Source organism: Myotis daubentonii, chromosome 13 (assembly GCF_963259705.1).
Source record: "Myotis daubentonii chromosome 13, mMyoDau2.1, whole genome shotgun sequence".
NCBI classification, from domain to species: domain Eukaryota; kingdom Metazoa; phylum Chordata; class Mammalia; order Chiroptera; family Vespertilionidae; genus Myotis; species Myotis daubentonii.
In genome coordinates this window covers 54,736,840-54,749,725 of record NC_081852.1, presented here as the reverse complement: position 1 = coordinate 54,749,725, position 12,886 = coordinate 54,736,840, and the positions used below count along the sequence as shown (strand labels likewise).

The following is a 12,886-nucleotide window of genomic DNA, read 5'->3' as shown; positions in this document are numbered from 1 at the left end:
GGGTAATATGCAAATTGACCCTAACGGCGGAATGACCAGAACGACCGACCGCTTGACCAGTCATATGAGGTGAACTGACCACCTCTTGGTCCCTTCCCCCAGCCGGCAGGCTCCCTTTGCCAGACAGTGAATGGGGAACTGGGGGTGGGTGGTGGGGGATGCAGGCGGCGTCAAGCCAAGGCCCCGCCCCGCCGGTCACCCCCCACACAGGGGGCAACCCGTGACGGGCAGGAACGGCCAACCTCTCAGTCCTTCCCTCCCTACCACCCCCACTGGCAGGCTCATATGGGGAACTGGGGGTAGGCCGTGGCAGGGGGCGGGGCTGGCTGCCGGCAGTTGAGGAAGATGGCTTTGATCGCAGGCCAGGCCTAGGGACCGTACCAGCACATGAATTTTGTGTTCTGGGCCTCTAGTTTATAAATAACTGCCATCAGTTATGGTCGTTCACTGGGAAGAGGTCCCCAGAGCGCCTCATGTGACATTCAGGAAGTATGCTTCGTCCCTGGCATGATTTATCTTTCCACAGAATGCATAGCTTAATGCGTCGCTTTATAAGTTTAGGTGGCCATGGACAGTTCGGGGAGGCCTGACAGAAAACAGAAGACTGAGAAAAGAGACTTAGGAGGCAGTATGTGGGGAATTAATATTGAAGAAAATGTTAAAATATGAGATGATTAACGTTGATTAGAGAAGGTTAAGGTTATGAAGAGCTAGGGAGGAAGTGTGTCCACTGAGCAACCAACAATGAAAAGCTTACATGCAGCACAAGGTATGTAGATTAGACACAAGAAGTCATCTCTTTGCAAGGTTGTTAAATACTAGGATGCACGGCTCATCAAGGTTCCAGAATAGCATTTTAAGACAAGCTAGATCCTTTAGGTGGCTGCTCTCATGGGCAACTAACATGCAGCTTCTCTATCACCTTATCTAATCCAGAATTTGGCAGGGGCACTTTATTAACAAATTATGACAATAACTTCAGTTTTGTACCTTTCACCTACAACACTGAACCATGGCAAAACACCCAAGGATATTTCAAAGTTTGTAATAGCAGGTGCAAGTAAACCAAATAAGACTCTGGGCCACTCGGCTGATTGCCTTGCTCTTCCTTTCGAAAGGTAAACAAAAGCAGCTGTCTTTTCTACTTGACCTTCTGCAAGGCTGTCTAGGTGCCTTGCTGCCCAAAGACTGGGCACAGGGTAAACAGGCTCATCAGAGCCCTCGCAATGCTTGGATTCCTAGGGCATGTCAGTTTCCGGAACATGGGCAAGCTATTGTTTTTCCCTTTCCAGGATATGGAGATAAACTAGACTTCAAATATTTATCCTCCTTATCTTGCTTTTACTCTATGTAATAAGGTGGTGGTGTCATTTCAAGTGAAATGCCAAACCCAGAACAATTTCAATTTAAAGAAAAGAGCTATTATGTAGTGAGCTGACTCCTTTCAAATTAAAATCTTAACAACATTAAGGGACCTGAATGCTCTTCTTGTTGGCAGGATTACCCAAGCTGGCCTTTCTTAGGGATCCTCCCATTCTTCTCACGGCAGTTCGGTGATTGCGAGAGGAAGTAGCAATGGCTACAGTGATACTATCCGTCAGCTTCTCTTAGCCACAGCATTAAAATAGGCTGTATCTAGATTTAAATTGTGATTTGCAAAGTATGATCAAAGTTACTGCTTATGGAAGTTGTGATCTAAGATTGACTAGAATTTGAATTTTGGGTCCAAAAGGAGAAACTAGAGACTACAACAGGTCAAATACACACACACAAATTGTGCATACTGAATTATATATGTATGCCACAATCTAAAAAATGTTGATCTATTTTATATAGAGAAATGGATAAATATATGGTAATAGCTAATTTGGAGCAGTCCTGTTTGGAGGATGTATACCCTCTTGGAAAATGATCAGCCAGCACTGGCCGCTTCACAAATTGAAAGGTGAATATCAGATTGTGGGCGCTTGGAAATTCATTTGCCTGTCATTTTGTTTACCCAAGTTCCTTGATTATATCTCTTCCTTAATAGCTGACAAGATAAGAATTGAGCACAAAATATCATCAATGTGTAATGAAAAAAATCACATAATGTTTTTTTTTTTAAAAGCTTTAAGATCAAGGTCACACATCTGTAAAATAGCACAATCACTACAAGTTGGGTAGCCCATGATTTTTTTATAAGCCTTCATTTTAATGGAGTTCAAAATAGTCTGAGTAAAATTTTGTATATATAAAGGATATGTCAAATCTTTTTGTGGCATTTTCATAAAGAAAAAAGGGAGCAGGATGAATACTCAACCCCCCACCCCCTCAAAATCCTTTTCTTAGAAGTTTCTTGCCCAGTTTGGCGTTTAAAAACGCAATTGAATTAACAAGAGATTGGAGTTAACACAAAATTCTTTACACTAACAATGTTGCATTTGGTTAGCTAAAAGGGTTTTAAATCACTTTCTGAGCCTTACTAAAAATCTGTGAATGCACCAATACTTGAGTTGGTTTGTAGTGTGTGTGGCGTTCTAAAAAACATCTTATAAAAGCCTGAAGAAATAAATAACAAATTATTTTTTTGAGGTGAAACTAAACAAACTACATTTCCATATATAATCCAAATCTCAGAATCCCAGAATGGCTCAGAACTCAGGTCATCTGGTTCCACGTCCCACCCACTGTGATAAATACTTGGATCAACTACCTCCCGGCCTCTGTTTGAAGACGTGCATGGGCGGAGGGCGCAGGGCTCTTCGTGGCATGAATGACTCAGTGCTGGAGCGTTTACTGGTTGTTAGTCACTGGGCGAAGCGCTTTCCTAACATTATCATAAAACAATTCACGAGGTATTAATATCCAGTTTTACAGACGAGGAAACCGCATGTCGATGGAGGTGAGGTAACTTGCTCAAGGCCATTCTGTTAGTGAGTGAGGGTGCCAGGTCAGCTGGCACAGAATTGGTGCTTTGGGTATGATGATATGCTGTGTGACAAGGGTACTCGGCATGATTTCTCTTCACATAGTCTAAGAAAGCACCATAGGCTCCCTGAGCATTCATTTATTCACTGCTTCTTGTTACTCTTCTGGTTATCTGTTTTGGGATGCACACAAAGCAAGCACTGCCACTGTGGGGAACAGAAATCTTTGTCCCATTTTAGTTTGCTCTAAAAAAAGATCATCATATGCATTTGTAAAAAGTCAAACAATACAAATATATATGCTAAATAAATACTAGCCCCTCCCTATCCCCTGTATTCAACTCTATGTAGTCATCAGGTGTCTGCTGTGTCTTTTTCTATTCATGCACAATTTCATTTACTACAGTTTAAATCAGCACAATCCCAAATTCAGTTGCCACAGGATATTAACTTAGAAGCAATCATCCTTCTGTTACACACTTCACTGTTAGCTCTTTGGTCCACAAATTACTATGTTATAACAGGCGTGTCCCATGACCAGTGACCAGTAAAGTCACTTCTTTCAAAGTCTGTTGGTGACTGGTCACTGCACGTTGCTAGTGCAAACAGTGGCGTTGTGTTGCCTTCTTGTGTCCCAGTAATAGAGCCACGTAGCAATTTTACTACAATAGATAATCAAAAGAGGAAACTGGCCTACAAGACAAAAAGTAGAGCAAAGAAAAGACAAGCGAAAACACTGGAAGGGGAATTTGAATTGAATGCAAAGCCGTATAGAGACAACAGCAGCCCATGGGGATGTGAGATAGACCCTAGGTCTGAAGTGTAGTGAAGGTGAGCTTATCAACATAAATCAGTGACATGGCTGCGATGAAAAGGACGATGTCTCAGAGGAAGTGACTCTGGCAAAGCATCTAACATTGAAGGAACTCTTGGAAACAGAGCACAGCGTTGAAAGCACAAAGGTTAAAATGTTAGCTGCTGCAAACTTGGAAGGAGTATGACAATAAGCCAGGGCAGAGGAAAGATAGCTTGCTCTGCATCATACATTTTATGAGGAAAGCAAGCATTGCTCCAATACCCTTGGAAAGTTTTCTTATGAAGAAGTAAAAACTTCAGTTCTCAATATCTGTATTATTTTAGAGTGTACTAGGTATTAGCTTCATTTTTGGTCAATTTCCATACATTTATAATGGAGAGTTTTTAATATTTTAACAAACATTTTTAGAAGTCATGGAATAATCATTATCCTGTTCTCCCCATTGATCAAGATTGCTTTGCAGTTTCAGCTGCAGGGTCGTTTTATGGTCTTTTCTGAGCAAAGAAAGGACCATCTATGTATGTATTTGTATAAACAAATACGTACATAGATAGGACTGTTGTTTTTTACTGGAAGTTGTACCATTTTTGTGACCCCCTCCCGCCCTGGCAACTGCCAGTCTGGTCTGTGAATCTCTGAGCTCGGGGTGTTTAGATCCTCATCCCTATGCTCCTTTATTTCTCCTGGCATTTCTGTATTCTTTTTATGTTGTCATTAGTTCCTTTCAAATTCTGGGTCCTGTTAAGTGGAGCTCTACTTGTGTTTTTCAAATGTTCCCAATACCATTTCCTGAAAAGAGCACCTTTTCCAAATGTTTTCAGAAAAATCTATGGTAACTACGATTGATTTTATTTTGAGTTATTTGCTTGCAGTTTTTTTTGGTTGTTTTTTTAAACTAAGTATTAATGCCCATTTCCACAAAAGTTCAAACAAGAACTCACCACTTCCAGGTTTCTAAGCAGTAAAATTATCTCATAATTTACTTAAAAAGCATACTGAAAAAACAGAAACATGGCTTTAGAGAGAAAATATTTAATCTGTTTCATGGAAAAAATGTACAAAGCTTTAGAAAACAGCTACTAGGCCTCAGTGTACAGCATAAGCACATTCTCGCTTTCCACAGTCACGTTTTACACTCTGACTCCGTGACAGAGGCCACCGCACACTCGTTCTAAACAACCTTCTGTTAACACAGGTACCTGAAAAAGTCACTGAAAACAGTCTTGAAATAAATGTAGTAATACAGTGTTGTATAAAAATATATTAATCTGGCTACACGAAACACTTAAAAAATGCAAACCAAGTAAATTCTTTAGAACTAGACCATGTCTAGAAATATCAATATATGTCCTTGTAAATTGGATTTTCATTGCATTTTTTCATCTTTGGAAAAAAAGAGTAAATACAATCAAACCTTTGGAATGACAGGCATGAAGTCAGCACAGCAAACCAACTCTATTCTCAGAAATAAAACCACAACGTAATCAACACTAAAGAAAAGCATTTGTCTTTAAAATTTGACAAATTTATGAATTGTTACAATTTGAAAGCAATTATCTATCACACAGAAAATTTGGATTTGTTCATAATCCACATGTCAAGTAATGACAGCCATTAAAACATTTCTAAACTGGCTTTTAATGGGCCTTAACAGTAAGAATTTAACATTTTTTTAAATTAACCTACCTAAAATATAATTAGGAAGGTATACCTCAAAATAGAGAAAAATTAATCTCAAAGTCACATAGGATACATTTCCTTTGAAAATTGAGATATTAGGAATCTAGGGGCAAAAACTGACCACAGCAAAATTTTGCTGTATCTGTTATTTCTGTAACCACAGTTTCTCAGCAAAACTTCCATAGAAACTACTGTTGGTTTTAAAGAGAGGAAGCCTTAGGTGTGGAGAGGAAGTGGTAGGGTATTTTTTTTACAGGTAAATGTGGATGCTGAATATCAGACGCATGCGTGAACAAAACGTTTCAACTCTATACACACAAAAACCTGTTAGCGTTTTGAACACTGTAATGGGCATAATAATGAACATCATGTACAGGTTTACAGAACCAAAAGGTTTCTGGTGGGACTCAGAGGAACTACAGGTTCTAAAAATAGAAGACTATTACATGACAGAGCCCTACATTTTCAGAAAGGAACATTCTATTTTTATTCTTCATTACCACAATTTATCAACTCATGTTTTCTCCTACATACCTTAACATTTTTCATGAGCAGAGCATGCTAAAGAATCATACAATGTTTAAATTGAGCCTATTTAAATCTGAGAGCTAGTTTTTCTCTCCACATCAGTATTATGAGGTCTTATCTTGCTTTATTTTGAATGTACTAGTAAATACATAACAAAGTATATTAAAAGCAAAAGAAAGTTGATCATTTGCCTGACTCAGTTTCAAATTTCGCACGTTAAAAAAATCTGACAATTTTGCTGAACTCTGTGTTACTGAACTACTCCTGGTCTGAAAGTTGCTTAGGGGAAGAATTCGTGCCACACCCTGGCAGTTACAGAAGTGCCCTGAGCACGGGTTTAGCTGCTGGTGTGGTGCTGTCCAGTGTGTGGGTGCAGGTACAGGCCGGGAAGGGTATTAGAAATACTTATGATTCCTCTTTTTTTTGGTTGTGGACTGGATTCAACAGACTGGAACGTCCTTTGGTACGTAGACTTGAGAGGGACATGCCAGCAAAGAGGAGGGACACGCCAAACAATGAATACCTGTAACTAGGCAAACATTCCACAACAAGTGTCTAGGGCTTTCGCTTTCCAACTCCAGCCCTGAAGATAAACTGAATCAGCAATGAAAGGGGTGCCGGCAGAAGCTGCCTCCTGCCCCAGCACCGAGGTTCTGTGGTCAGAAGATGCAAAGCCCAAAGCAGCCAGGCCCACCCACAGTCTGGCATGGGAAAGAGCCAAGGCTGGCTGGGCGTGTCATACACATGGGGCCGATGAGCTGAGCCCCTCCCTTTTAACACCATTGGTTATAGTACCCTATTGCAAGGAAATGGGGGAAAAGTGAACTTTTGTTTAGGAAAAAAGAGTGACTTATGGTTAAGTGTGAATTCTTTATTTAAATTCTTTATGTGCCACAGAAGAGAAGGAGAAATCTTGGTGACTAACAGTGAGAGGGGAAATTCTACTTCTAAAGGATGACAACAATACCCTTTTAAGTTGATGTACAGTTCTTTATGGACTTTAGAAATAAGATTCAGCAAAATTAACAAATTCTAATATTACTTAATTTAAATTAACAAACAATGAAAAGATGTTTATGTTTTTGTACCTGGATGACAATGAATCACTTGTTCCATTCCTTTAAGCTGGAATAATAGGCTGACTGGGGAGAACTTGACTGTAATGGATTGCATCTATCTGAGTCACTGTTGGAGGAGAGGGTCTACATACCACAGTGTTATTTATGAAGCAGAGACCTCTGTGTGTGTTAACAGAATGGCCAAATATTATGTTTCTAGAGCTCACTCTGCTTATTAAAACAAAATTTCCTTAAATATAAATGAGTATTTTGGGCTTGAGGCAGTTCTGTGCTACAAATTCAGTTAAACTTTATGATAAGGTCTTATAATTACCTTTTGAAAACCAATTAAAATGACATTGTTGGAACACTGAAAAGCTATTTAATCCTTTAATACACCCACCTGCCAAGAAAAAGTGGATAGCATCTGGATTTGAGAATGATAGAGAAAATCTTTGGGGAAACAATTACAGACTGTTCCAAACTCTGAAAGATGAGTGCATAATGAAAAATCCCAAAAGCTAAAATAATTGAATGAATTTAAATATATATATTTTTTATTAATTTCAGAGAAGGGAGAGGGGGAGAGAGATAGAAACATCAGTGATGAAAGAGAATCATTGGTCAGCTGCCTCCTGCATGCCCCCAGTGGGGATCGAGCCCGCAACCCAGGCATGTGCACTTGAACAGAATCAAACCTGGGACCCTTCAGTCCACAGGCCGCCACTCTAACCACTGAGCCAAATCGGCTAGGGCTAATTTAAATTTTAACCAATTATCAATAGGATTTTTTGGGTTCTTTGGATTGATTAGTTACTAGATGTAACTATGAAAGATTTGTTTTTAAGACAACAACTTTGAGAGGCAATACAGCCTCTTCCTAAATGGGGGATCTATTATGTTTGTGTAACGGCTTATAACTAACTTCGTTGTGTCTCTGTTTCCTCATCAGGGAAATAAGAAAAAATAGTACCTCCCTCATAATGTGGTTGTGAAAATTAAATGAGTTAATATATATAAAGCACTTAGAAAAGTGCCAGGCACATAGTAGGCACTCAGGAAATTTAGCTATTATCCTTATTTACTTAAATACTGCAAAGGCTAAAGAAAGCATTCACAGAAGGAAACAAGTACTCCTAATTGCTCAGTTTATTCTCACTCTACATTTAGGAGTAGCGCTAGGAATGAGGAGACCTGTGTTCAAATAAAAGACCCACCAATCACCCCCGTTCAGTCATTGGCGCCAGGCACTGCTGCAGCATCAGGCATGTTCTTGGGGGATCTGACCTTGATATGCCACTGACATTCTAAAGCTGTTTCCTATACTGCAAAATGGAAATAACATCTACTTGTCTGATTCCTTAGGTTACCTGGAAGCTCAAATGAGGCAAAATGCATGAAGATTTTGTAAAGCACCATCCATAGCATGTTACAAGGATGTGGTTTTGGGTGAGTATGTCTAGACCCTCTCAAAAAAAGTTTATGACTCTTAGTTCTACAAGGTCTTTAAAATAAAAATTAAAAAACTGCAGACATGTTTCTTTATAACTATAATATAGTTTATAAAAGAGTAATATGCTTTATTATAAAACTGGATTTCTCATCTTGAATCCCAATTCTCTGGTGAATATTAACATATCAGATAGTTGGTAGAGAAATTATGGTTGCAGAGATAATGTCATTTGTTATGGTCATAAATTATTATTACTAACTAAATCAATAATTAACAGCTTTATTAATTACTAAATGCTTTACAAACACTATTTCATTGAATCCTTAGAGCAGCTCCATGAGGCAGAGGTAGTAGCCCCATTTTATAGGGTTAAATCCAGTGACTGCAAAGTCCCTGCTCTTAACCACTACATCCCACTACACAACAAAACACCAGCAGAAAAAGCCACAATCACTTCTGTCTTCACTGACTCACATGCTTAGAATTGGTAGATCCAAGAGCACTAAACTATGTTTTGATCTTTGGTAAGAAAAGTTATTATATAATAAGTGCTTACTATTTAGCTCATTTAAAATCTTTCAAAAACATTTCCAGTTGTTTTTTAAATAACACATTGTTCACTGAAAAAAAAGAACACAAAAGTAGAATTAAAATAAAAGTATCAATAATTCCACCATTCAGGAAAACTAAGTTGACATAGTTCCTCCGCATACATTTTTATGCAATTGTGAACTATGGAATTTAGGTTATTTTTTATTGTTGTTAATCCTCACCCGAGGATATTTTTGCATTGATTTTTAAAGAGAGTGAAAGGGGAGAAACAGAGAGAGAGAAACATCAATGTGAGAGACAACTGATTGGTTGCCTCCTGCACTCGCCCCAACCAGGGCTGAGGATGGATGGAGCCTTTAACTGAGGTACATGCCCTTGACTGGAATCAAACCCGGGGGACCTTCAGTCCACGGCCGACGCTCTATCCACCGAACCAAACCAGCCAGGGCAGAATTTTGTTGATTTTTGATGATGATTCTTAACTATGATGCCAATATAGTGGTTAGATTGAACATTTTTTAATTGGCAGATATAAACTAAGGGTAACTTTTGTATAAGCAGACAATTATTATATTACAGCAATAGTATTATCAATATCTTTCCCAATTTTTTAACTATGGAGAAACAAGCAGAAAATATCTTATTTCAGTGGTGTTAGAGCTCAAAAATATATTGGCCATAAGAGAAACTTATGTGAGAAATTCCTGAGTTGATCTTTGTATCTGTGTGTGTATATATATACACATACATATATACATATACATACACTCATTCACACATATTAAACCCCTTTTGTAGCTGTAAGATTTATAGTTTTCTCCAGCCTGACAATACTATAACTAAATATATATTATAATAGTTAAGGAGAAAATTTTTTTTTAGTCAATGAACTTTGCCAAAGTTATACTTACGGGTGATTAGACTATCAACTTTTCCCTTGTGAATAGTTGTTAAATATTTGCTTGAGACAGCATATTCAAGATTAGCAAAACTCTTTTCAGGGATCATATCAATCCAAAGTATAAATGCAGAAAAAAATTCTACCATTTGTGAAATGCTATAAATAGTGGCAAACCAATAGAATAATTTAGGGCAAAGATTCCAGGTATTATGTTAAAGTGTGTGTAATGCCACTCCCCTGGCATCATGATTAAGGTGACTTACATTGGTTATCATCATTTATGCAGGAGAAAAGCAAAAGCTAAAAATATGCACATTCCTATAGTAAACAGAAAACAGACAAGGATCAAGAAATTTTTAAAAATAAACCTTCTCATACTTCCTCTATGTAAGAGGTTTATGTTAGTCACAAATTCTAGGAAGCTATTTCTATTGCTTTAGTATGATTTGCAAAAAATTCTACTAATCATATAAATATCTGGAATGTGAAAAAACAATGCAGGCTGGTGGCTGGGTAAGAATAAGAATGTTCATTAAAACTGTACTTTGAAAGTCAAATACTAACCTAAAACACTGTCTAAACAAATATTTTTGGGTTTTTAATGTACATGAAAATACATACAATACAATTTGTGTACAATGTTAAAAAATTATTAGCAGATATATCTGGATTATCAAGTTAAAATTGTATAAACTTATTTTAGAGAGTGAAAATGTTTATATCCTTAAATAGGAAAAGATAAAGTAAAAATATTCTCATCCTATCCAACTGGCAATGAGAAGTATCATAATCAAATGGTATTAAAAAATGGCCATGGCCTATTTGCCTTTTATTATAGAACTTTTTTGTTTTTTTATTTTGAGGAAAGGTTTATGAGGTAAATACATATAATTTTAAACAGAATTCTTTACATTTCTACCTCTCTTTAAATAGCACTAGCAGGTTACAAATGAAGTCCAAGTCCTGATCTGTGCATTTCCTTACTGCAGAGATTTAGGTAACCTGAATAAAGAGAGGTAGGATGTTCAATTATATTTCAAAAAATATAAGAAAATAGGTAGATGGTGGTGCTTAAAAGATTATATTTCAAATTTTAGCACTGTTTTGGAAGGGGGAAAGGGATACTGTCTATAAATATTTATTGAATGTGGTTCATCTGATTTAAAAAAAACTTGTAAGCTGATTAAACCACAAACCTGTTGAATCAGTTTTAGTAAAAATAAGAATAGGCTTTTAAATAGTTATAAAGAGAAATTATGATTAAAAAAAACTTTCAATATCTTTTGGGGTTAAAAAAACCCAAGTGTTATCAAACCCCTGTATGTTTCAACCTTAATATTTTAAAGAGTAACATATTAGGATATATACTATACATATTAATAGCATGAAAGTGCATTACATGGAATTCACTTTGAAGGCTTAGAATTAATTTTGAAAAATATCACAATAAATGATTGTTAACTTAAATTCTGAATATGGGACCTGAAAATCCTGGAACCCAACAAATCTGCATTTAATGCCTACACATAAAATGTGAATTTCTAAAACACACAGACCATGATTCAGCTGTCACAATTCTTTATCATTAAAAAATATCACAGGAATGTGACTCTAAATCCTTTCTCCTTGAAAGTCCTATTTCTGAGGACTCATTCATTGCCTGGTAAGGCTGTTCATTCAGGAAACAGTTAAGGGAGTGAGTCTGTATGTCCTTAGAGACTTTTCTGTATAGAGTTGTAAGGCATTAACAGTGGTAAGTTAGAAGAGCAAGTAACATAATAAAAATAGAAATTCTCTTTTCAATGTATTTCAACTGAGAAAACCGCAGAAGAGAACGAAGAACACATTTACCACCCAGGTCCTCTAAGCTTCTACTCTGAGGAAAGATTTTGGGGGGAGGGAGAGGCTTAGAACAGACCTTATGCCCTGAATGTCAGGTGTCCTTAAACGAACATGTGGACTGGATCTCGGGTACTCTTTAAAGTTATTGTGAAATTACACATTCAAGTGTGCTGCTCGCTATTAATAAAGGTAGAAAAAGTTAGTTAAAATATTTGATATCATTGTTATCAGCAAGCACTGCAAATTATCTCATGATAATATTTTATACTATAAGTGTGGGCTTAAGTCATGTGTCAAATAGCAGCATAGATTACAACAACATAGTTATGACAACAGTCAGTGACTTAGTTGGTACAGCCAGAACAAAGGAATTTGCTTATAATAAATAATTAAATAAGGAGCATAGCTGTACTTTACTATCAGCTGCTAGAACTGAGCAGTGGGTTTCTTGGTATCCAGAGGCAGGAGTGAAGTTTCTTGTCATAAGTTACAGTGACAGTGAGGATGGAGAACAGACGGCTGTGGAGACCGGTTGCTAGCTAGCTTGCTAAAACGTGTACTTGAGCTCTACTGGAGCTGTGCAGCCTTGCTGTGCATCGCTAATCTGTAAAGGCTGACTGAACAAAACTCCCTTCATCATACAGGCACTGCTGTCTGCGCTGCAGTAATAAAGAAACACGCTGACAGATATAACGGCTTCAGGTGACAAGCAATTCCCAGGAATCTGCAGTGAGATCGTTGGTTGATTGGCGATGTTCTCTATTTCGCCAGATGGCACCTGTCCTTGAAGAAGCCATTCATTGCCTAAAAGGTAAAAGGGTAAATTATTAAGATTGTATAAGAAAGATAAAAAGTATTCAGGAATATAATATGAAAACTACAAAAAAATCTAGGGAATACAAATGTATGTTTAACTGCAGTGACTTGCAAATTGAGATTATGATACATTATTGTCTATCAAAAGGTAATAATAAAAAGTAACACTGATTTTTTAGAATACTGCATATATTATTTAATGTAAAAACTAAGAGATTATGTCTACTTCCTTATTACATAAAACTCTTCCAAGACTTAATACATAGATCTATATAACAGAAGTCTAATAAACCACTAAAAACTTTAATCTTCTAGTATTTAAAAACATTA

The 12,886-nt window shown here is 37.1% G+C and overlaps 1 protein-coding gene across 1 annotated transcript in view; it reads right to left on the bottom strand.

Annotated features, from left to right (window-relative positions):
- Nucleotides 1-4,744: 4,744 nt before the first annotated feature.
- The window catches only part of NHLRC2 (NHL repeat containing 2), a 53,179-nt gene continuing 45,037 nt past the window's right edge, over nt 4,745-12,886 (bottom strand). Inside the window, exon 11 of the mRNA XM_059661478.1 lies at nt 4,745-12,544. Within this exon, the coding sequence (XP_059517461.1) occupies nt 12,288-12,544 (257 nt within the window). The 3' untranslated portion in view covers nt 4,745-12,287. The remainder of the gene's footprint in view (nt 12,545-12,886) is intronic.